General features: G+C 36.5%; 1 protein-coding gene across 1 annotated transcript in view; it reads left to right on the top strand.

The window, feature by feature from the left end:
• The window catches only part of LOC122815696 (mucin-19-like), a 1,162,279-nt gene that overhangs the window by 343,178 nt on the left and 792,353 nt on the right, over nt 1-26,748 (top strand). Inside the window, exon 6 of the mRNA XM_044088411.1 lies at nt 15,642-15,754. Coding sequence (XP_043944346.1) covers nt 15,642-15,754 — 113 coding nt within the window. The remainder of the gene's footprint in view (nt 1-15,641; nt 15,755-26,748) is intronic.

The raw sequence follows: 26,748 nt of genomic DNA, 5'->3' as shown, positions 1-26,748 counted from the left end.
TGCATGGTATAGAAATAAAAAAAAAAGAATGGGAATCAGAGTTAGACAACATACAAAAGAAGATCATAAGTCTTAAAAATAAGGACCTAATAAGCAACACTGATAGCAAAAAAAAATTGAGGATTTAAATAAAAAATATAATGAAATTATTACTCATAAAACAAATCTAGCATTGGAAAAATTAAAATTAAATTCTTCCTCCACATCACCAAGATACATGCATAACTTAGCATCCAGGGTAAAGAAACAATCTAGACTAAATAACATTACGAATATCATTCATGAAGGGAAAAATAACAAAAAGGTTTCTGATATAAGTGAGATTCTTAATGCATTAAAATTTCATTATATGAAGCATTATGATTCGGACAAAAATACTAATAATCACCTAAATCTCGATTTGAAATTTACCAAAGTAATGAATTACCTGAAAAAATGAAATTGGATATGAAAAATCAAATTACATACAAATAAGTTATAAATAGTATTAAAGAAAGCAAAAGTAATAAAGCCCCTGGAATGGATGGTATTATAATAGAACTATATATAATGTTTCCACTATCCATAACCTCACTATTTCACAAAACTTTGCTAGAAGTTCAAAATAATAATATAATTCCACCTTCTTGGAGGTATTCACTAATAACACACATAATAAAAGAAAATAAGGATCCTACACAATGTAATTTTTATAGACTGATTTCATTACTCAATAATGATTATAAAATCTTTATGTCTATTTTCGTGAACAGAATTAAAAAATCTTTAATACACATAATAAATGAAGATCAAACAGGCTTTATTTATAATAGACATACCTATGACAATATTCAAAGAGTATTGACACTTATAGAGTATCTAAATAGACAAGATCAGGAAGCCCTGTTAATAACTCTAGACATAGAAAAAGCATTTGATTCATTAAATTGGGAATATTTATTCAGGATTTTAACTCTATATGACTTTCCTCCTACATTTGTCTCATTAATAAAGAATATATATAAAAATAATCTAGCATATATAAAATCAGGACCTTTTACTTCTGAATCTATAGCTATAACAAAAGGAACAAAACAAGGTTGTTCTATGTCCCCTATATTATTCACTCTTGCCATTGAACTATTTGCTTCTTCACTTCCATCTAATACAAAAATAACAGGCATTGATGTATATGGGAAATAAAACTCTAAGATTATGTTATTTGCAGATGACATATTGCTTACACTATCTACTTCAAAACAATCTCTAAAAAAAAATAGAGAAGGAAGTAGAACATTTTTATTTGATTTCAGGTCTCCATTTTAATAAGTCAAAGCCTAACTTCATGTTATTAAACAAAAAAAGGACTTAATAATAGAAGGGAATCATATAATGGGCAAGCAAGTCTCTACAATAGCTTACTTGGGGATTACCTTATGTAATAATATAAAAGAAACTCTTTATATAAATTTCAAAAATATCTTAGATAATTTAAAAAACTATATATTAAAATGGAATAAAATTTATCTAACCTTTGAAGATAGACTTCAGTTAATAAAAATGATTCTCTTACCAAAAATGTTATATATAGTGCAAGCCATTCCTATGATACCAGATAAACATATTTTAAAAGAAACAAACACAATTTTATTAAAATTGTTATGGTATCCAACTAAAAATAGAATAGCTCTTACACGTCATATCAGATCATGGGAAAAAGGAGGAATACATTTTCCAGACATTGAGACATATATAAAAGCCTCTATAATCAGAATAATTTTAAATTGGATAGATCCTAATTATTTTTCAAATTGGAAAACCTTACACACCATCATCTACTCCAGAGAAAACTCTTTAATAAATAATCTTATGCTAGACAATCAAATTAATAAACGCTGGCATATTTTATCTATAGGAATCCAATATAATATTACAAGACCAACCAACTTAGACTTTATAAATAATATATTTAACACATTTAGAAAGTTTGTTATAAATAATTCATACATAAAAATTTGGATAGAGTTAATAACTCTTTTTGGTTCTACTACGAATTTTTCTAATACATTATATATTTTCCTTATGGGAAGCAAGAAATTTTTCTTGTTGGGAACAATGTATAGACAATCAAGGAGTAATGGATGGTCAACTAATAATAAATACATATGATCTTTCACCTTCAGAATGGCTTGTTTTAAAAGATATTTTACTTATGTCACAATATCTATATAGGTTAATCAATAACTCTCCTTTTAAAACATGACCAAAATTTATAAGCTATTTATTTGAACTTATCTACGATAATAAAAATAAGAATATAATTTCAAAAATTGATAAATTATTAATGAAATATAAGACTACTATTAACCAAAACCTTTGGGATTTCATTATCAAAGGACATTCATTAAACCTATCTCTGGAGAGTAAAATGGATCTACTCTGTTCTATAAAACTAACATCAAACGTTCAATACTGGAGATTTTTCACATGGAAATTTCTACACAGATCTTTTCTTACACCCAATAGAATAGCTAAAATGAATCCCTCACAAAATGTTACTTGTTGGAGATGTCTGCAAAATTGTAAAGCAGATTGGATATATATTTTTTATGATTGTAGTAAACTTTATTTGGAAGATATTGATATTTTTCTCCAAGCCATATTTACTGATTCTTTTGTTTTATCTAAATCGCTAATTTTGTTGAATGTTAATGAAGAATCTACAATGAATAAAAAAAAATTATATCTGCTATGGACTATTCTAGCAGTTGCTAGAAAATGCGTAACCAGGAAATGGAAATCCACTTCACAACCATCATTTGAAGAATTCTTGTGATTACTAAAAGAAACTTTTACAATGGAAGTCAAAGTAAAGGAACTAAGAATATTTCGCCTAAGCCATGGACTAACAGTCCTTGGGGAAAGATATTTACTCTTTTTAAGACACTAGAAATAAACCCGGACTCTATTTAAAAGAAGAAAATTGAAGAAAACATCTCAACTCATAACATATCTGACTCAAATGGTTATATCTAATATTTTTAACTCAGGCCTTATGTATATAATGTATATAGTTTATTTATCTGTTTAAAATAGCACAAATGTTTACAATTGAAATTCTAATACTTTTGAAATAATTCAATAAAAAAAATTGAGAAAGAAAACTGTCAGATAGAGTCAATGAACACTTGACTGCCATTAGCACTGCTAAAACTAATAATGCTTTGGCAAAGCATTCCACTACTTGTAATGGCTCTTTTAAGTTTATTATTCTTAAACAAACAGATCCATTTTTTTGGAAATACTGATGTCTTTCTAGAACTGAGAGAGCTTAAATGGCAACTCCTTCTTGGTGCTGAAATACACACTGGTTTAAATGAAACTATCAATATTAAGTGTGCACTCAAATGGTATAATTAAACATTCATTTATTTATGCATGCTATGTAACTAGTAAGCTTATTGGCAATTTTAAAGTACTACACTTAACCTTAATGGGTACTGTACATAAACATTGTTTGCATTCCATTGGTTATTGTATGCTCACATGTCATTTTTTTCTTATATGTAACATCATACCCAAGTTTTGCATTGTATTCTGATGAAGTTCCTAAAAGCATAAAGAACAAAAACTAAATGCTGTCAGTTCTGAGCCTCAGTGTATTTTTTCAGTGTATTATTGAAGTTTAGCTATTTATAATTGTGTTTCTTTATTACGGTGGGTTTTTACAATATAGGAACCTAGATCAGGCATGTCTGATAAGGGTAGTAATGGCCCACTTGGCAATCACTGATACTTCCACTAAGATCTTAGCAAATACCCATCATGGTTGTACTAGGGGAATGAATATGGTATGCATTGTCACATTTCAGAATTACATTGATGATACTCACTATTTCAAAAACAACTTCACAGCCCATACTGTCCATGGCTGACTCTGCTTATGGGAGTGGACGCTCCCATGATCATGGCTGGCATGCTTCCAGTTCCACTGTGGCCACACATCCCAGGCAAGCCAATCAAGACACACCCAGCCAGCATTCAACCAACAAAATCTCCAGACTGTAAAGAAAGTGAGCCAAGGCTCCCACAAGCTCCAGTTTTTGTGTGTGGCTACTACATCCACCACATTTGACCTTCCATGTATACTGACAATTCTGTCATCTACTACTTTGCCCTGTCTACCCCTCTGGCCTGTATGGGTATGTTAAAGTCTGGTATACAGCAATGCTAATCAGTGCAGTTTAGTGCATAGCCTAAGTGTGGTATTGCAGGTGTAAATTATAGTGTGTATGTATTGTCACAGCTGCTAGTTGTGGTTCAGACACCATCATTTTACTAGTGCCATGATGTATTGCTCCCACTTATGCCTATCATGGGGAACCACCACAACCAAACCCTCAGATGTTTCCTCATGCAGTTCTTCCCCGACTGCTGCACAGGTATTTCTGGCAGTGCTACAGTGTCTCAAAACTGGAACTGTTTTTGTAGCATTATATTATGTAGCAAAGAGCAAACCAAAATCATCTTGCTTCAGGTCTCCAGATCATATTGGATTTTTCCAGCAGAAATATTCAGTCAGCGGAAGGAGGCCTTTTAAAGTCCAAACAAATGTTTGATGATGTGTGCATATAACAGTGAACTGTTATGTGCCATCTCCACCATAGTTTGGGAGCTGCAGATGGGGGTCAGAAGTCATAGGTTCAAGGCATATACTGCAGCACACAAAAATGGGCATCGTTATGACTGGTTCTGATGCATACATTCATGGGACTAAAGTACTGGGGATTCCAGATGGAAATGTGTGCATCGGTCAACTAATACCAACCAGATGATCCTGTGGAAAGTCAGTCCACATGAATGGCTATTGTGTGTGTGTATGTGTGTGTGTGTGTGTGTGTGTGTGTGTGTGTGTGTGTGTGTGTGTGTGTGTGTGTGTGTGTGTGTGTAACAGTTGTGGAAATCATGGAAACTGCTTGGATGGCACATAGGCATACATGTAATAACCTATGCTCTGCACATCAACTGGTAGTTGGTGGAGTGGAAGCCTTGTTGGTGAAGTGGAAACCTCTGTGACTGATATACTGCATGCTGTGTGGAGCAAGTATGACCTTGATTGCAATTTGGTTACAGTCAGTCATCCTGGGACCACAGGGAAATAGCCTATGACATAGAATTCAAACACAGTTGTGGTCATTCTCTCTCCTGCTGACCATAGAAACCAAATATGTTCCTCTGCTTCTTCATATTCTGCAGTGTCATGTCAAAGAAGTAGTGTAGGATTTATAAAAATGATGCCTGCAAAACTCTTAACATGTTCTCTGTCTGATGCTATAAGACTCTTATACCAGGGATAGCTAATGCTGCACAAACCTTCTTGTCATGCTGGAATAGGCATTTTACACATCCCATCCCCGTTAATTCCATTTGAGGATGGCACATGTCTACTAAATCCCATATGGTATCTCTGTCAACATGGTAATGAGCAGCAGTGTCTCTGTGATGAAGGTGATGGCATGTCAGATGTTGGTAGATCCTTCTGTGATGTGGATGATGGCAATGTACAACATCATAGTCACTAACTCCAGTCTGAGGAAGTCCCTAACTGTGTGGAATGAAAGCGCTTAACTGCATTTTTCACCTTTTTCATTTCTAATATTAAATCTCAATTTTGACCCAAGACATTTACTGTTTCCTGCTTTCTCCTTTGTGAGTGGATGTGCAGCACCTGTTTGGGTACATTGCTAATTTTCACTATATAAACCAGGCCTAATAAAGTTAGTGGTAGTGAATCTTTGTATAGGCCTAGTTTATATATTTAATAAAGTATGTTCCCATAAACAGGTCTGACTTTATGACAATCATCATAAATCCAGGAGGCAGAAGGCTAAGTCTGAGGTCCAATACCAGGCCTAATATAATTAGTGGTAGTGAATTTTTGCATAGGCTTTGTTTAGTTTATACATTTAATAAAGTATGTTCCCATAAACAGGTCTGACTTTATGAGGGGCATAATAAATGTAGGAGCAGCAAGGCAAAACATGAGGCCCAAAAAGCATAGTTCTATGTCTAAATCATAGCAGTTGAGAGGTTATGCACCACCACCTGGGACAGTCTAGAGAAATGTGGCATGCCCATCTATCAGAAATCCAGAAGCATTACACATGTATCAAACATGGCCCTGCACATCAAAGATAGTGTGTGTGTGTGTGTGTGTGTGTGTGTGTGTGTGTGTGTGTGTGTGTGTGTGTGTGTGTGTGTGTGTGTGTGTTTGTGTGTGTGTTTGAGTATTTTCAGGGGCTCTACTATGATCTCCTATGATTAACTTCATGCAGTTCAATCAACACTGGAATAACCTATGTGCCTACAGTCATGTATTTGCACATTTGTGTTTTTTCAATAATTCTAGATCCTTAGTGTTAAGTAAACATAGGTATAGATGCACTATGAATAGTACCAAATGGTATTATTTATTTGTTTTTCAAATATTTATTTATATTCTACTTGCTAAGATATTCAGCTGAGTGATGGCAGTTTTTTTATTTTTATTTTATTTACAATTTGATAACTGGTTAGGTGGGCTGGTCTATTGACCCTTTTCATTCATGTCCCATGTACAGTCATACAGTGAAATCAATTTACATTGAGTAAATTGGTATAGAAAATAAATGGTACACATAATAAGACTTTACAGTAATACATCAACAAAAGGGTAATAAGATCAAACAGACAAGCCATTCAGTAAATGCAGTTTGATAGACAATACAGTTTGATTATAAAGTAATGAAGTAATTTAAGTGCACATTATATACAGTGTGCCATGTTCAGTATGTGTTGAGCTTGCAGCTATGAGTTGCAGTGTTAGTCTGTGTCAAACACACAGTTGCATACTGACTCATTTTGCACATGCTGTCATGTTTTTTTTAATTATTTGAATGGTTTCAAGGATTGCAGTATCTGTTTGCAGCTGATTTCATATAGCAGTTCCAATTCTGGAAAGATCTTTTTCTCCTAAAGTCTAGCTCTGTCTAATCAATGTGACTGTATTTTCTTGGCTGATCCTGAGGGAGTGGCTTTGATCTCTTAATTTGGACTAATCTTTTCGGAGTGGGCAGTAACCTTGTTTGAGAATTTTAAAAATTGGAGTAATCAGTAGAAATGTGGCTCTGTAAGTAATTGGTAACCAAACTGCCTTTTATATAGAATTTGGTGGTGACTGTTCACACGTGTGAAGAGGGCAGACCTAAGTATTTTATTTTCAGCTATATGTATTTTTGTATATTTTTGCTGAGTATTAGGAAGAGAGATGGTTATTAAGTGTTTGAATGCTGGAGGAACAAAACAAATACTTAATAAGAGATTGATATATGTAAGTGGTTTTATAATTTTAACTGCTGCCAGTTTAATGACATTAGGGTATAATTTGCTAAATTTAATGCCTGTTATGTTTAATTTGAGTTCCTAACACAGTAGAGACTTCGGGAGAAAAGCTTCAACAGAAGAATACAAGCTGGAATGAAACAGAGTTATTGTACTTCACCTTTTATTTCCTTAGTGCTCAACTCATCAAGGGTTCAGCTTACTGACTCTAACCTATAGTAAACTCATTCAGATAAAACATTGAACATAAGCATTATTCACAGGGGGCATCCCCCTCCCCCACACCACCACATGAGGGTAAGCCCCCTTGTCCCATAAACGTATATATAAAAATACTACTCTTGTGCATTCACCAGAAAAGGATAAATACTTAAAACAAAATCGGTCACTGCTGGCATGCACCTATGATCACTCCAGTGGGGATTTCCAGTGGAAAACAGTCAATTACAAGTTCAACAATGAGAAGCTTAACACTTCTAGAAGGAGCCTTGGCTAGTTTGCACTACATATGGAATCAGTGAAGCCAAAACATGGATTTAAGATTACATAAGAACAATAACGATACGTTTAAAAATACCAATGCTTTAGACACATTTTACAATAATATAGCTACACTGTTTTGCTTGGAACAAATAGAGAGAAGTGGAGGAAGGTAAAAAACTACTAAGTGCACATATAAAATCAGTAATTCGAACATCTGGACCGTAGTCTAGTTACATGATCAAAAACTGTTACTGCATCAGAGTAGTAAGGAGAAAAATGGCTAGAACTGGAAGAAGTATTATGAGGACACTGCAGTGAAGCACAGCTGGCAGTTGTGCAGAGTGCAGTAGGCAAGTGGCTACTGCATAGATATAAGGTTTATGTTATACTGGAATGCAAATGCATGAGTGAAGAATACTGCAGAAGAGAGATAACATTTGTGTAAATGATACAATGTACCCATGGCAGTATGGCACAATTCTCTGACAATATTGCAACAAATGCACTATATCTCCATCATATGAAAAGTGGGTTAATTCATTTTTCATACAAACGCCATAGCCATTCATCTGTGCATCTGTGTGCATGTGCATGTATGTGAGGGTATGAGCGTGAGAGAGATAGTGTGTGCATGTGTGCTCGTGTGTGTGTCCATGTGCGCGCGTGCGTGTGTATATGTGTGAAAGCATTTCCATTCTTGGTACCCACTATGATTAATCACATGCAGTTTATTCATCAAGAGATTATTTGTAACTAAAACATCAAATCTGTCAATATTGTGCATACTTGGACAGACTACTGAAGGGGGCCATGGGGGAAATGTTTCATCCTGGTGCTTGTGCTTACCTGAACAGACCACTGGAGGGGTTGTTGGGGAGAAATATTTCATTTTGTTGCTTGTGCTTACCTGGAAAGACCACTGGAGGGGTTGCTTAGGGGAAATGTTTCATTTTGGTGTTTGTGCTTACCTGGACAGACCACTGGAGGGGTTGTTGGGGGGGAAATGTTTAATTTTGATGCTTGTGCTTACCTGAACAGACCACTGGAGGGGTTGTTGGGGGGAAATGTTTCATTCTGGTGCTTGTGCTTACCTGGACAGACCACTGGAGGGGTTGTTGGGGGGAAATGTTTCATTCTGGTGCTTGTGCTTACCTGAACAGACCACTGGAGGGGTTGTTGGGGGGAAATGTTTCATTCTGGTGCTTGTGCTTACCTGGACAGACCACTGGAGGGGTTGTTGGGGGATATGTTTCATTCTGGTGCTTGTGCTTACCTGGACAGACCACTGGAGGGGTTGTTGGGGGGAAATGTTTCATTCTGGTGCTTGTGCTTACCTGGACAGACCACTGGAGGAGTTGTTGGGGGGAAATGTTTCATTCTGGTGCTTGTGCTTACCTGAACAGACCACTGGAGGGGTTGTTGGGGGGAAATGTTTCATTCTGGTGCTTGTGCTTACCTGGACAGACCACTGGAGGGGTTGTTGGGGGGAATGTTTCATTCTGGTGATTGTGCTTACCTGGACAGACCACTGGAGGGGTTGTTGGGGGGAAATGTTTCATTCTGGTGCTTGTGCTTACCTGGACAGACCACTGGAGGGGTTGTTGGGGGGAAATGTTTCATTCTGGTGCTTGTGCTTACCTGGACAGACCACTGGAGTGGTTGTTGGGGGGAAATGTTTCATTCTGGTGCTTGTGCTTACCTGGACAGACCACTGGAGGGGTTGTTGGGGGGATATGTTTCATTCTGGTGCTTGTGCTTACCTGGACAGACCACTGGAGGGGTTGTTGGGGGGAAATGTTTCATTCTGGTGCTTGTGCTTACCTGGACAGACCACTGGAGGGGTTGTTGGGGGGAAATGTTTCATTCTGGTGCTTGTGCTTACCTGGACAGACCACTGGAGGGGTTGTTGGGGGGAAATGTTTCATTCTGGTGCTTGTGCTTACCTGGACAGACCACTGGAGGGGTTGTTGGGGGGAAATGTTTCATTCTGGTGCTTGTGCTTACCTGGACAGACCACTGGAGGGGTTGTTGGGGGGATATGTTTCATTCTGGTGCTTGTGCTTACCTGGACAGACTATTGAAGGGGTCAGTTGGGGAAATGTTTCATTTTGGTGCTTGTCCTTGAGCTTATTTGGACAAACTAGTGAAGAGGTGGTGGTGGTGCTGCGATTGCGTTGTCGCCTCACAGTAAGACGCTGTCCAGTACAATTCTCAGCTAGAGCGCCATCTGCGTGGAGACATGCATGAATGGGCATACCTTCGTTGAAGGTTGTGCATCATGGCTGATATCTTGGCATGTAAAAATCAACTACCAATCATTAGCGGATCGGAGTTCCGCTGTGGCGACCCCTAACCGGGAAAAGCCGAAAGACACAAACAAAGTGAAGAGGCCATTTTGGTGTCATTGGAGTACTTGTGTGTACTTTGACAGACTACTGAAGGCATCTTTGTGGGGCACATGATTAATTTTCATGAAACTGGAGTGCTACTGCATACTTGGGCACAATAGTGAAGGAATCTTTAGGGGGGAATATTCTTTTTGGTGTCATTTGAGTATTCAAAATTTCTGAAGGGATTGTTGTGAGAACTGTTTCATTCTCTTATTATTTGAGTGTTTGTGCATACATGGACAAACTACTAAAGGCACCTCTGTGGGAAATGACTCATTTAGTGCGTGTGCATACATGACAACTAATGAATGGGACCTTTGTGGGAAATGACTCATTTAGTGCGTGTGCATACATGACAACTAATGAATGGGACCTTTGTGGGAAATGACTCATTTAGTGCGTGTGCATACATGACAACTAATGAATGGGACCTTTGTGGGAAATGACTCATTTAGTGCGTGTGCATACATGACAACTAATGAATGGGACCTTTGTGGGAAATGATTCATTCTGGTGTCGTTTGAGTGCTTGTGCATACATGGACAAACTACAGAAGGGATTGTTCGACGAAATTACTGATTTTGATGTCAGTGAAATGCTTGTGCATACATGGACAGACTACTGAATGGATCACTAAGACATTTTTATTTTTTATTTATTTATTTTTATTTTATTTTACATTTGTTGACCGGGAAAGTCCGACTGGACACAGATCCATTTTCAGCGGAAGCTCGGGGAGTAAAGCTCCAATAGCATTACATACAAGAAACGTTCACAAAAGAAAAGAATAGCATACAGAAAAAATATTACTTTCATGTAAACATAAGTAAGGTATAGCTTAACAATTCTTAAAGGATACATTTGGTAAAGTAAATAGTTTAAGAGGATTCCAACAGTAGGATCTGTACAGAATATTCTTTTTTTTTTTTTTTTTTTGTATTAATGTATATCTGAGTGTTTGCCTGAATACTAGCAGTAATTCTGTTAAAGTAATAACAGCTGGTTATTAAACTTTACAGAGAAAGTAATCAGGGGACCTTTAGTAGAATCATTGAACAAGGTAATGGTAAGAATTAAACTCGGGAGTAGCATGAGCAAAGCCAATTGTTTGAAAAGTTGTTTTTTCAGGGTTTTGTTAAAATTGAATAGTGAAGGTAGTAGAGGTTATTTGGTTAGGTAGTGAGTTCCAGATTCTGGCACTAGTGCAAGCAAAGAGAGATTTGCCAGCGTCATTTTTGTATCTGATGATGTTTATGAGGTTCTGGCAACTAGATCTTAAGGCTCTAGTGGGAATGTGGGGGTTAATTATATATTGGAGTGCAGGTTTATTTTTCTGGAAGGCAGTAGTGTTTATGTGCTATTGAGAGTTGATTGAGTAGGAGTAGTTGAGGTAACTTGAGCCAATTGAGCTGGTTAAGGGCAAGACAGTGATGGGATTTGTATGAGGCTTCAGTAGCAAACTTGGCAATCTTGTTATAACAAGATTCCATTTTGTTCAGATCAGTTTGGCGGAGATTAGTAAGGATGGGGGAGGCATAGAGAAGGATGGATAAGAGATGAGTTCTTGCAATAGTAGCTTTGTTTTGTTTTGTGATAAACTGTTTGTTCCTATAGAGGAGTCCTAGCTTTTTGTTAACTTTCTTGATGGTTTGTGCTATATGGATGTCAAATTTCAGGTTATTGTCTATTTCCACACCTAGCAGTTTAGTGTGTGCAGTTGGAGTGATTTGAATGTTATCTTTGGAGTGAATGGTGAAACTATTGTTAAGGGGGGAGCTCAATCAGGGCTGAAAAGAATTAGTTGAGTTTTTTGGAATTAAGAATAAGTTTTATGTTAGTGAACCATATTTTGGTTAGAGTAAAATTATTTTGGGTTAGGGTTTGCAGTTCGTTTAAGGTGGGGGTGGCACTTATAAGGGTGGTGTCATCTGCATATTGTACTACTGATGCTGTGAGTGAGGAAGAAGAGAGTTGGTTAGTAAATAGTGAGAACAATACTGGTCCTAGAATGGATCCTTGAGGGACTCCTATGGATACTGGTAGCAGGGGGGACAGCTGGTCATGCCATAGGACTGCTTGCTGATGACCAGATAAGTAGCTATTGAACCATGATATAGTGGAGGAGCTGATGTTTAGGGTAGATAAGAGTTTGGAGAAGAATACTATGGTTTACCATGTCAAAGGCTTTTGATACGTCTAAGAAAATGGAAGATACAAATTGTTTCTGTGGTGGCTAACTATATCGGTAAATGATAGTAATGCTGTCGAGGTGCTGTGGGAGGGTCTAAAGTCATACTGAGTTTTGGAGAGTGAGTTATTTTTTAGGAGGTACCGCAGTAGTTGGGAATGAACAACTCTTTAGAGAAAAAACGCAAACAATGCAGCTAAACTGCTTGAAAGGCAGCAATGCAACAAAGCCAAGTATAATTTGAATGTGTATTTCCCTTTATTTTAAAACAAGGATATAGTAAATCTTTCCACTATGACTCACCAAAAATTAAACCCCCTGGTAATCAGGCTCACTGAAATTACATGTTTTTTAAAGCGGGCAGGGTCCCCTCCATCCCTAATGTGGGGGCAAGCCACCCATACCCTTCAAATTTATATTACTAGTCTCTTTTTGGTCATTGAAAAGTGACATATGTCTCTGTCTCTCTTGAAAGCAGTGTCTGGGGGGCATATCTCTCAAGTTCTTAGTACAAGAAACCTGGACAAAACCTAAAATAATGAGGTCAAAGGCCCAAAACAGGGACAGGTTTTAAATATTGCTGTTATAAAGCTTAAACTTAGAAGGTTTCTAGAATAACCGGATTTGTATTAGTATGCATTTTCTGAGGGAAATTAAGTCTGAAACACAAACATGTGTCATTATTTAATGAGTTCAATCCTCATTGATTTGCCAGAAAACTGCAAATTTTATGAGGTGAAAATCTGAATATTCAGCAAAAATCTGGACAGTTGAGAGGTATTGTCAGGGGCTGGGCTAAATACTCAGCACATGTTGCTTAATACTATGAAAGTCTGTTTGTTGCCTAGGTGAACTAAGAAGAAAAATCAATAAAAAATGAGGCCTCACTGTACTCTATATTCTTAATAGGCTTCTTGAGGTCTCCATTAGAGTACCTTGAAATAATCACAATTACTGCAGATTTGCAGAATAACATATTGTGTTGCCCAAAGTATTATGCTGTATGTCTGAGCTAGAGATTGGTGTAAGACTTTGGAAAACTTTTTTCCTTTGGTGTTTAATTAGCTGAAGAACATCATAAAATAGGTTAGGTGGATGTAATGCAGTATGCACCCATTCTAAAGACTTGAACCTTGCCTGTGATATAAATAGGGCCTGCTGGAGAGACAGGTATGTATCCCAGAGACTATTCCTTCTCTGAAACAGGCTTCCCATCCATGTGAGGCACAGTTCCTCCCTAACCCGTTCAAGTGTAAATTGGACAATTGGATGGGGAACAGGAAATTCATCCCTGGTTTGGCACCTGTGTCTCTAGTGGCCACAGGAAGCCTGTAAAAGGTTTGGCTTCCAGGCCCCTGCTTGTAAATGCTTTATCTCCCAATCTCCTGCTTACAATTATCAAGGGTACTCCAACTTGTCAAAGATTTGAGATGCATGGCTTGGCTTACAAAGGCCCTTGTGGTCATTAACCTTGTAAACATCTATGACTCTATACAAATAGTTATTGGATTTGATATTTAGGATTATTACTGGACTTTTATAAAATGTGTGTTTTAATTATAATGAAGCAATTTTATCTCAGATACTTCCTTTATTGCTGACTACCATTAGAATTGGATATATACCTATCATGGTTTGTTTTGCGCAGTAACCAAAGAATCGTGTCTGCAAGAATCAAAGCATGTACATTGTACATATGAGATAAACCCAGTATGATATAGTGTTAGAATTCATTTAATCCATGGGACTATTTTTTTCTTATTTCCCAATATTTTTTTATTTCTTTTGTTGCTTTCTCACTTACACTTTGGATTTATCTTTATTTATTCATTAAGTTTGGGGGTCATTTTCTAACTGAAACAAAGCACTCAGAGGTACAGCATATATACAGCTCTGTTGCTAAACAATAAAAACACACAATGTGTCTATTATCTTATTATGCTACTGGGGCATGCTGTTTGCAGACAAACAAATTGCTGCATAGATGAGTTCACTGAACTAGTAATGACTATTAAAACATTGTGTTGCAAGGAGCTGCCTACATGGTATAAACTTCGATGACAGATGGTGTCACAATGCACACTATTTTTTTTTTCTGCAGTATACATTATAGATATATATTTTGAAGGGTCAAGATATATATTTTAGCTGATTTTCCCTTGGGTCATCTGTGTGTCTGTGTTTTTTAAATAGCTAAAACAGTGTTGTATTTGATTATGTAATACAAGACAGGTAAATAATTAACTTGTGAAAAATTATTTAAACTTTCAATAAAACTTCCTGTTTGGACATACTTTTGAGCCTCCTGGTTTATGTTGCTGTAATAAGTTGTTGTCAAGGCATTTTTTTCCAACACCTGTTCAAAAAATATTTTTTTGCTCTGTAGAGTGGGGGATTAGTGGTGTCACCAAATGATTCTCTCAGTCTGCATTCCATATGACCTAGCTACTCCTCTGTCTACTATCACTTGGGACCTTCATTTTTATTACCTTCAAAATCAAGGATAATTTTAAATGTAATCATGGACAAAGGCTCCAATTTAGGGACACTATTTAAACTTGGAAAGTTGACTCAATAACAAGATGAGAATTAAAATGCATTTTCTGAAATAAAAAAGGCAGTAACTATAATGATTATTATGGAATGCAGTCCAGTACATTTTCTGAAATAATCACTAGTCTCAGAAGGGATAAAACTAAATTTTGAGCCATTTAGTGACATTCCAGTAAACACAAGGATGTGTGCTTGTCTCTTACCAGTTTTGCCTACAGAGGAACATAATCAGTCAGTTTACAGAAATGTAGAGAAAGAGAGCGAGAGAGAGCGAGAGAGAGAGGGAGAGAGAGAGATGCACTGCAATGCTAAAGAATGCTTAGCTGTGAGGTTAAATGCCATGTTGCTGTATGAGTAATGAGGCATGTAATGTCCAGCTAACAATTACATTAGTGCCATACCTCAAAATGGCCATTTGTTGTTCACTGCCCTAAATCAATGGATTATATTTTAATTATGTTCTATTAATTACTAATTAACTTCATTAGGTTAACTGGTCATTGTTCAGGTAACCTCCTTGGACTAGTTACACAGTCTTATGTGCAACACAGACATAATCTGTGAGCAGTTTCAGGATATTACCAGTGTGACTAAGTTGCTTTTTGAATATTTCTATTTTTTGGATTTTTAATTTACTAAATTATTTTAAACTGTATATTTTGTTTCAGATGAGAGTATCGTTTTGCGTCAGCTTAAATATGCTGTAAGAACAAATGGAGAAAATTGTCTTCCCCAAATTTACAAACCTGAAAACAGATCCGCATTTGAAGCTGGAGTGGAGGTATATATCACATACAAATTAAAAATTATTACTAAATACCCTTCTTTGCTGCTTGGTGATAGTTTTTCTTTGCTAGTTAATGAATTATATCTGGTCAACATGTTTTTCTCATTTTGTTTTTCTTTTTTAGTTTAATTTTGTTTAAATTTGTTTTCTCCAGCATATCTGCATAGCTTTATATAAACAATTGATATTTCATGACTAATTAGATGAATATTCATTAACACTAAAAAAAGATGACAGTGCTGTATATGCAAGTACTATAAAGTCACTTATAGTTTTCTAGAATTTGCAGATTTTGTAACTCTCAGTTTTTATTCAAAAGAGAAGGTAGAATATTCACTAACAATTGAATTCATTAGGTTATCATGAAAAGTCAGGTTAGGTGACTCTGACTGATCATTTGTACTAACTCACTCTATAGGTATATTTGTTTAATATTCATTAATGCCATGATTTATTCTGTTCTTTAATTGACTGCAATAAATCACTGTTTCCTGTTTGTGCATATTTTGACCAGTTAGATACATTAATTTTTAATATTTTACATTTGTTTCTTGGTGTAGTACACTGACTATAGCTGACCATTTGCAGGTCCTGCGCAGGGGAAATAATTCACAATGAAAAAAATATACAGAACAGAGAGGCAGTGAGCATTACATATCAAAAACAGAACATAATTAACAATATAGAACAAACATTGTATCAAAACAATTAATAGATGTAGGATAAATTGTGAGAAATGTACATATAACATGATTATATTTCAGGTTTATATCATGATGGAAATGTTTTGTGAAATGAAAATCAAGGAGTTAAGAGGTGTTAGTAGTTGAGAGAGTAAGCCTAGTGACCGAGAAACCTCTAGGTGATGCGGCCTATTGTGTGGCAAGTACATAGTGTGATCTTGGAATTGGTATATATAGTTAGGGGGTGTGTAGGGGGTTAAGCCTCCCACTTGGATTTGTTTGATTTAGTATGAAGTGTGTTCCAGAGTGCTAGAGCACAATAATCCTGGGAAAAATTCCATGCTTCGCTGTTGTTTTGCCTTTGCTGAACACATATTAGATGAATATATATTTTGATGAATTAATATAGACCCGTCTGAGTTGTAGTCTGTATGTGTGTTTGATATAAAGTTTTGGAGCTAGTGTTGGGAATGAGTTAGATTGGAGAAGTTTGACTATAAGAGATCCCAGTAGCAGTTCTAATCTATGCTGCACTGGGAACCATTTTGCTTTTTTGAGGGAGAAACAGTTGTACTCATGACAGAGTGAATTAGTGTTGAAGTGACAGATTTTGATTTCAATAGTCTGTTGTGTGGAGACGTTTTTCTTAGATGCTATGGTTATTATTGGTAGTCCATATTTAAACTGAACCAGATGAAATATCATTAAAAGTTATAGTATCTTTAGACGTGACAGGATAAATTAATGGTTTGGTGGCATTGCCATCATGTTTAAAGACTTCCTCAAATTGACCCTACTAAACTGATCTCCCTACATCCCCAACTCTGAAATATTAACTGCACACCTAGAAATAAACCCCCCAAAAGAATAATAATCATTGCTACCAGTCTACCTCCTGGCCAAAACTTATCCATTATAGAAAAACTCCTCTACTAGGCATCTTCAAACTTCAACCAGGAAACAATAATCTTAGATGATTTCAACCTTGGCTGGCTTACATGCTCCTCTGATAACCCTTCCAACATCATTAACCTTTACAATTACTCTCAAATTATTAACTCCCCAACTCTCACTGATAAACATACCAGAAAGCAATTAATATTTGCATGGATATTATCTAATAAACCCAACCTAAGTCACAAAGCAGGCTGCCTTCCTGACTCATTTAGTGACCACTCCCCAACCTTTCTTCTCAGGAAATGAGTATACACACCAAACAACATCTTATTTAATTGCATCCACAGCAAAAACAGACTTCTCCCCATCTACATTTAATTCTACGCTACAGCAATGTGACTGTTCATAATTAAAGCTCCTCCAGTTAGATCTTGCTGTTCAATACTTTAACAAAACATTCCTTGACATATTAAATCGCCTAGCTCCCATAAGAAAAAATACGCACAAAAGCCGAACAACTACCTTGGCTAACAAAAGCCACTAAATTACTACTCAAAAAAGGGACACAACCTGGTCACACTATCAAACTACCAAAAACAAAGAATTATTTACATTATACCAGAAACTAAGAAGCCAGGCTAGGAAACTAATAAACATGATAAAAAGTATACTTTCAATCACACCAGCAAGAACACCAGAACATCCCCCCCAAAATTTTGACAATGTATTAATTATCTCCTAAATGCAGGAAGTCCCTTAACCTAGCACCTTTAACTAGCAATACCACTGAATGTTTAGCAACACAATTTAATACTTATTTTGTCAACTCAATAACTGCCCTCATAAGCAAAGATTCCAGTACATCTTTAACAGTACCCACCTCTACTGCTTCCAATGCTAATTCATTCCATATTAAGCCCATTCAAACTAGCTACATAAAAAGTTTCTTACCAAACTAAAACCTAGTTCTTTCGCTTCCGATCACCTCCCCCATGAATTTCTAAAACTAGCTGCCAGCACTATTTCCTATCCAGGACCTATCTTAATTAACCACTCTATCTCTGGACAGTATGTTCCTCTCCTCTGGAAGATATCACATATCAACCCTTTGCATAAGGGTGGCTGCTCTACAGACTTCACTGATAACTGACCCATCACTATTCTTTACCCCCTAGCCAAAATCTTAGAAAAATGCATCAATCAGCAATTCCTTGACCAAATTACTTAAGGACAATCTACTATCCAACTCACAACATGGCTTTCTCCCCAAGCACAGTACTAATACAACTCTCTTAAGTTTCACTAACACTGTTAACCTCCTTAAAAATGAAGGCCAACTAGTCACATCATTCTTCCTCAACATGTCCAAAGCTTTTGATACGGTATCCTACCAAATTCAGCTGAATACAACCTCAATGCTACATCCCTAAGATGGTTTCACAGTTACCTTTCTAACTGACAGCAGGCTACCAAATGGGAAAACAAATCCTCCCCCCCGCTATCAGTCTCAGTCGGAATACCCCAAGGCTCCATCCTGGGACCTCTGCTCTTCATCATATTTACCAACAACATCGATGCCGCCACTCAACTAGCTTTCATCATTCATTATGCCAATGACACCTCTCTAATCTTCTCTGCCCCCACATTTCAGGAACTTCAAGATAAGGCACAAAAGTCTCTCCAAGCCTTAGAACACTATCTCTCCAACCATCAATTAATACTCAGTCCAAACAAAACTAAACTGAAGATTTTTGGTAACAACAAAACTAAAATAACCCCCCTTTGTCTATCTACTCCACAAATGACACTAAAATAGAACTAGTCAGTCAAACTAAACTCCTAGGTGTAACAACAGAAGATTGCCTAAAATTCGACAAACACATATCACTTACAATTAAAAAATGTTCACTCCAAACATGGCAGACTCTATAGGGCAAAACCATTCCTAACCAATGACCCCAGATTAGCCACAGCCAGATCCCATATTCTCTCTGCCCTCCTTTACTGCTCCCAAATCCTTACTAATCCATGTAAAACTGACTTATACATCCTACAAACCCGCTGTAACAAAATAGGCAAGTTTGCTGTTAGTCTACCCCACAAAGCTCATCACTGTCATGTCCTTCACAAACTCAATTGGATTGAACTACACAGCCTGTTATCTCTTAATCAACTAACCACTACCCACAGCATAATCTACAAACCCAGCAACTGCCCTGCTCTCATTGACCTACTCCAAGTAAACAGTAATCCAAGGACCTTCAGATCATCTGCCAAATTAATTCTAAAAGTTGGTAAATCTCACAACTACTATGGTGATTCCCTCTGTTTACATAAAATAGCTAAAACTTGGAATTCTCTCCCCAACAAGTCCTAAAACATCCTGACAGTCACAAGTTCAAACTACTCCTAAAAGAACACCTTTCTAAACACTGGCAATACTCTTGTACAGCCTCAGGTTAATCTCACTATCTGTTGTTACCTACTCTTAACTACAATGGAATGATACTCTCTAACCTCTACTTTTCTACTCTACCATGGTCTCTCTTTACTCTGCTTCATCTACCTAAATAAAAAAAAAAAAAAAAAAAACATGAGTTTTATTCCATATGTTACCAACCATATGGAATTTTGTTCTTATGTTACTGGACTGCTACTTTAAATGTTGCCATCCTTCTAAGGTTTGTTCTTATGTTATTATTATTTGATAATGTTTATTCTTTTGCTTGCATTGAAGACTCTGTAACTATGCAACTTTACATTCCTATTGAATTTCAATGTATTTTTTAAATCTTTAATTTCTGTATTACATTGTTTTGATGATAAGTAATTGCTGGAGCTTTTCTCCCTGAATGTCCTCTGAAAACAGGCTTCTTGCCCGGTTAACAGACATAATAAAATAAATAATGATGAACTACTTTGCTTATCCCTGCCTTGCATGGGTTGAATAGGTAGGGTAGGATTTTCCTAGCCCAAAAGAGAATTGAGTTAACTTATGCCCTCATTTTCTCAATATGGGTATAGAATGTTTGTGACTGATCTAGTCACAAACCAAGGTATTTGAAGGAGTTGGTTGGTTGTTCTGATAGGTGTACCACAAATGGTAGTGATACTAAGTAACTCTAGTGATTTTTAAAGTACTTGAGTGGGGCCAAACAGCATGTTTTGTTTTTATGGGATTGAGTATTAGTTTGTGGTTAATAAGCCAGCAATTGGGAGTAGCTAAGCTCTTTTAGTAGTTGTGTTTTGCTTGTAGAGTGGTTGTGACTGTCCCTAAAGACTATCACGTCATTAGTATAGAGGTTGAATTATAGAGAAGTAAGGGGATAAGGTAGCTTAGTAATGAAACTATAGAAGAGAAGAGGAACTAGGCTAGAACCTTGTGTGCTCCCACTGAAAAAAGGTGCGGGATGACAGAATCAAGAGCCTTGTTTAACTTTGAGGAATCCATTTGACAAGACATCTTGGAAACAAGTGAAGGATGTGTTACTAATGCCAGTGTTGTAAAAACAGGGAAGAAGGAGGCTGATTAGATTAAAAGGCTTTTGCAAGACCAATGAATATTGCTCATGTCACCTTAATCTACTTTGAGGAGAATGTCATTTTATTTTCAGCTATATGTATTTTTGTATATTTTTGCTGAGTATTAGGAAGAGAGATGGTTATTAAGTGTTTGAATGCTGGAGGAACAAAACAAATACTTAATAAGAGATTGATATATGTAAGTGGTTTTATAATTTTAACTGCTGCCAGTTTAATGACATTAGGGTATAATTTGCTAAATGTAATGCCTGTTATGTTTAATTTGAGTTCCTAACACAGTAGAGACTTCGGGAGAAAAGCTTCAACACAAGAATACAAGCTGGAATGAAACAGAGATATTGTACTTCACCTTTTATTTCCTTAGTGCTAATGTCATTTTATTTTCATGTCACCTTAATCTACGTTGAGGAGAATGTCATCAGTTAGGCTCTGAAGTGTTGTTATTGTAGTATGACCTGTCCATAATCCATGCTGTTTTGGGGTAAGGAGATAGTATTGCAGAATATAGCTTGTGAGTTAGATACAACAGATTTTTTTTTCTAGATCCTTCACAAGAGTGGGTAGGATAGAGATAAGATGAAAGTGTGAGATGTTCTGAGGTAGAGATTGTTTGTGGGGTGTCATGAGTGTTGCTTTCCAGATGTCAGGCAGAGTTTAGAGATGTGATGAAAAAGTTGGGTTAGAAATTACTTGTGGTAGATAATCAAATGAAAAATGTGGTCTAGGCCGAAGCCTAGAGGAAGTTTGTGGGCATATTTTCAAGTACTGATTTTACTGATTTTTTTCTTTTTATATGAGATTTTTTTTAAGTAGAGGGTGGGTGAAGGTAGGGGACTGTGGGATAGTGAAGAGAGGAGTGGAGATACTATTGATAGTTTGGGGAAGGTGGCTAAATTCCTGACAAAATCAGAGCAGGTGAGTCATCCTTAATTCAAAATGTAGAAGTATTAGGAACCAAACAATCTTATTTTAGATTTTATAACACATATATGACAGCTGGAGTACATATTTCATAATACAAAAAGAACCATCTAGTCCACCTATTTTGCCTATATACCCAACTGCTGGATAGTCTTTTGCCCTAGTTTTAGATTACTTTTTGCAGCTTTTATGGCTGCTGATATATTTCTTTCTTAAGTAGTCTTGAATTACTTCACCTGGCTGTAAACTAACTACAAAATGAACATCCCACCATGAATGAAGTGAACAGTAATAATAAAAAAAGTATGATTTCAGATTGCATCTTTTTTGTCATGTATTTTTTTTTTTAAATATGAACACTCTGTGCATTATTAAGTTGTAATTCTTTACATGTTGTCTAAATTTTGCTACCCATCTGTTGAACTACACTCATTTTGCATAAAGTCTTACAAAAATTATAACTCTAGGATTAGAAATTGTACTGTGTGTGAGGCACGCCAGCTGTCTTCAAAAAGGGATTTTCTTTGCTGATAATTCTTTTTTCTATCCATTGTAGTAATCCACCAATGTACGTTTAGGTTTCACATGCTGCATGATTGTCTTTGTGGCATCTGATATAGACATTCCAAGCTTATTCTGTTATTTTGTGCCTAATACTTTCACTATAGCTATAGAATAATTTCCTGTGGTTGTTTGTTCCCTGAATCATTGATTATCACATTTTATATTAACTACAAAGTTCCACATTTAAATCTTATTCCCAGTCTTACAGTCCTCATTTTCATTCTGTTTGCCCCATTATAATTATTCTAATTATGCAGCCCTTGAGTTTAGTGGGTATATTTGCCACCCTGCTCGGTGAGGGTCATACTGCTTACCCCAGGAGTAAATATGTGGGTGCCCATCCAGTTATTAAGGTAGGATTCAAAAGAAACCAATGTGCTACACTGTGTGACCTGCAGGGGGAGTTTGTTGAATTTTTTCTGCTTTTGTATAGAAAAACAACGTGAGGTTTTTGCAATCTTTCTTCATTGTCATGTTTAAAAATAATAATTTGGACTGCACTGAATGGTTAACATTTAAGCACCCACTTAGGAGACATATTTTCGTCTTATTTCTTTTAAGTATTAACCTTTATTTTAGTTATACTAATTGTTCTATGTAATTAAAAATGGTTATGCAAATTGTTCACAAACTTCTTGTAATAAGACAAGAAATGACCTGCAAAAATCAAAGGAAAATAACAGTGAGAGACATGACACTGGAATAAGTAGTCGACTACAGATTAATTCATCATCAGAAAAATAGTCATTAACTGCTCCTAATTATATGGATATAACTTTATTGTAAGAGTACCCGGATGCTTGCCTAACATCCAAGCTCATCATAATGTTACTCCTTTCATGACCATTATCATGGTTAGAGTTATCCAAGATACCCTTGCCACAGGGCATCCATGTTGCGTCGTACATTGTTTCCCCACTAATTTCTAGGTATTCCAGAAGTATGCCCTTTAAAAGAGTTTCTCTGATCATCTTCATCTCACTTTTGTAAAAGAGAATCTCCTGTGCTTATTTGTAAAATTAAGGTGTGTTACTTTCGTCTCATACTTTGTTATGATGACCAGATATTCATAGCACTGTTTCTTTTCCCAATTCTTTAAAAACTCTGGGTAATTTTCATCATTCCATTTTTAGCCCATCTTTAATTTTTAGAATGACATCACAGCCCATACTTTTTTTGAAATGACAGCGATCAAATTTATAATTCATGGCACTTCTGCTGACTAGAGCTCATAAGGATTTCATATTATCCCAACATGCTAGCCTATGTTCATTGGTCTGAGATGCACTGTGAATATCTAGCAGATGACCACAGTGTATAAATAATGATTTTGTTGAATATAATAACTACTGTAGTTATAGTTCTCTTCATAGTACTTGTTTCAGTTGTAACAGCTTAACTTATAATTCAGTGTAGCCCCTCCTTCCTCTATTAGCCTAGGTGGCAGATAGTGAAAAATAGGGAGCAAGTAGCCTATCTATGTAGCTTCGATGGCAGACAGACTGGCACGTCTTTTCAACTCTGCCTTTCTTAGGTGTGATTAGTTTCCACCTTACTTTAAGTTCTACTGTTCATGTATATTAATATACCAAAGGCAATACAGTTATAAACCTGTCATCTCTACTCTATATTCCTTCCATATAACCCAAGCTTGAAAATAAACTCAATCTGCCAATTCATGTTCACTCTGCCTTCATGGCAAATAGGCTAATTTGTTTTTTTTTTCTTTTTCTTTCTATTATCTGTATACCTGATGGGGCAGATGTATTACATCTTTTTTCAACTCTGCCTTCTCCCATATTGTCTAAATATTTCTGTCATATATGTGCCATAAAATCTAAAATAAGCTTGTTTGACTCTTAATACTTCTTCATTTTGAATTAAGGACCACTCACCTGCTCTGACTCTAGATAGGTAGGGGTTCAAATCTCACAGTGGGTGTGTGTGGCTTAATTGTCAGATATGTATAGCTTCCTCAGCAGACATGCTGTATCTAATTCCACTTAACTGGGACTAGGAGTTGGCATAATAGTTAAGGTGTTTACCTCAGAAACACAAAGTATAGGGTTTGATTTTTGTCATTAATGAAACTGGCTTGACTTAAAATAGACTGCAAGAGCAGCTAGCCTACTGCTTACTATGAACTAACAGTGCTAAAATACTCCATTTTAGACAACAACAGTCCCTCACATCCACATAACAGGTCACATTACCAACCCTACTACCACCACAGTCTATAAAAGTTTTCCAAACCTAGACTTCCCTGAGCAATTCAAGAATTTTCTGCTTTCTGCCATAAAACATATTACCAACTAACTCATTCCCTTCATCTCCCAATAACCCTGTCTTCAGCAATAGTAGTAGCTAAACTTGTCTGGTCCCAAGTTCAGTATCTCATGTCCCTCTTTTCTTAAGTTTTCAGCTAATTAAATAGCCAAACCTGTCAGACACATCTACAATCTTTCTTTCACTACAGGTAAATTCCCTTCAACTTTCAAGCATTTTGTGATCACAACACTTCCTATGTTTCTTAAACCCACTAACCTAAAGGCCTTTAGACCTGTATCATATCTGTATCCCATCCCAAAAAGCTTTGAAAAACTCCTCTGTAAACAGCTCTTAACTCATACAAATAAATATGGGCTACTGTGAAACCAGCTGCATGGCTACAGAAACTGGTTTTGAGAAATTTTAACTGAAGTATAAGGATTTAAAGATTTGGAGTTGTTTTTATGTATTTAAAATGATGTTTGAGTGTCTTAGTGCTTGTGTACATTTTGTGACAACTTGTCTTCTGACCAACTCTTCCCAGCAGTGTTTACCAACAATCAGGCCGGAGGGTTCTTCTTTAGCTACAGCATAAATTCCTACATCTTTCCTGAAGTTTCTTCTCACGTTATACCTAAAAAAAAAAAAAAAAGGAAAAAAAACTGTATAGGAGCCTTTGACTGCATTGCAGTGTGACTCTACAGTGACTATTTATTGTTCCTAAGACTGCTCACTGGTTTCTCAAGGTTCTTCTGGTGTAGTTCCTTCTGCCGCCATGGACCCAGGGTTAGCCATGTCCCTGCGGCTGTTCAGGGTATTCAGTCTGAGAATGGGAAAATGATCTTCTGTGAGTTTAGGAGTTTCTTCAGGAAGATCTTCTCAGAGGCGCAGGGAAAAATCACTTTTTGCTTGAGGAGCAGTGTCATCTCTCAGTCAGCCCCCTTCCAGGGATGTTCTTAGGAAAAAAAATCAAAGGATAGACATTGCTCATCCAAAGGCATTTTGTCTGTTCACAGGGATGATTTTCTTGCCTTAATCAGGAATTTACTGCAGGCTTTCTGTATTGGAGAGCAAACATCCATATCAGCAGATTAACTAAGTCAATATATTCCTGACAAAAATATGAAAAAGGATTCTGACTTTGAAAGAGACAGGGCTTTCTTGTTATCTTATTCACAAGCCCAAAACTCTGATACAGAGGAAAGTGTGGTGTGTGTGTGTGTGTGTGTGTGTGTGTGTGTGTGTGTGTGTGTGTGTGTGTGTGTGTGTGTGTGTGTGTGTGTGTGTGTGTGTGTGTGCGTGCGTGCGTGCATGTGTGTGTGCGTGCGTGCGTGTGTGTGTGTGTGTGTGTGTGTGTGTGTGTGTGTGTGTGTGTGTGTGTGTGTGTGTGTGTGTGTGTGTGTGTTTTAACTCCATAAGAGGAGTTTTTCTTTTCTATGACTAGTTCAAGGAAGAATGGTGTATTTTTGTGGGAGCAAGTGGATGCCCCCTTAAACTGAGGTGATATTATGGTATGCTGCAAGTGGAGTTATCTCATGCTACACCCATTCCTTCAATTATGCCAACCTTGGAAGATGTGTAAAATGCTGTCTGAAATAACTCTGACCCTCACCTTTCAGTGCCCAAAAAAGGCAGAATATTTGTTAATAAGAACTCTTCCCCTGCTGACCAAAATGTAAGGTATTAGATTTCATAAGAGAATTTACTTTTTACAGTGTATTCTGTCAGGTGTTTGCAGCTTGTAGGATTGTTCTGCCATACTTCTTTCAGGGAAGGTAGGTCCTATTTGAATCCTTCAATTTCTAACTTGTCTTAGGTGTCTAAAGATGCCATGAAGTATGTATGTATAATTGTGCAGATTCTGTAATGGTGACCACTACTTCTGCCACTATTTTGAGAAGATATGCCTGGGTAAATACTCAAAAGTTTTTTGATGAGGGAAAGTTTGAGATTTCAAACTCTGCTTTAGGCAAGGCAGTTTTGCTTGTCCTTTCTGCTACTCAGATTCTTAAACAGTTTAATAACAGATAGAATTTAATTCAAGAAGTTACTAATTTCAAGCCCCACCATACAAATCGTACAAACCCTCTGCTGTTTTTTTTAAGTCAAAAT

This window comes from Protopterus annectens, chromosome 11.part0 (assembly GCF_019279795.1).
Source record: "Protopterus annectens isolate FY-2018-M chromosome 11.part0, PAN1.0, whole genome shotgun sequence".
In the NCBI taxonomy this organism is placed as follows: Eukaryota; Metazoa; Chordata; order Ceratodontiformes; family Protopteridae; genus Protopterus; species Protopterus annectens.
The sequence above is the reverse complement of the archived record's forward strand: the minus strand, read 5'-3'. Positions and strand labels throughout refer to the sequence as shown.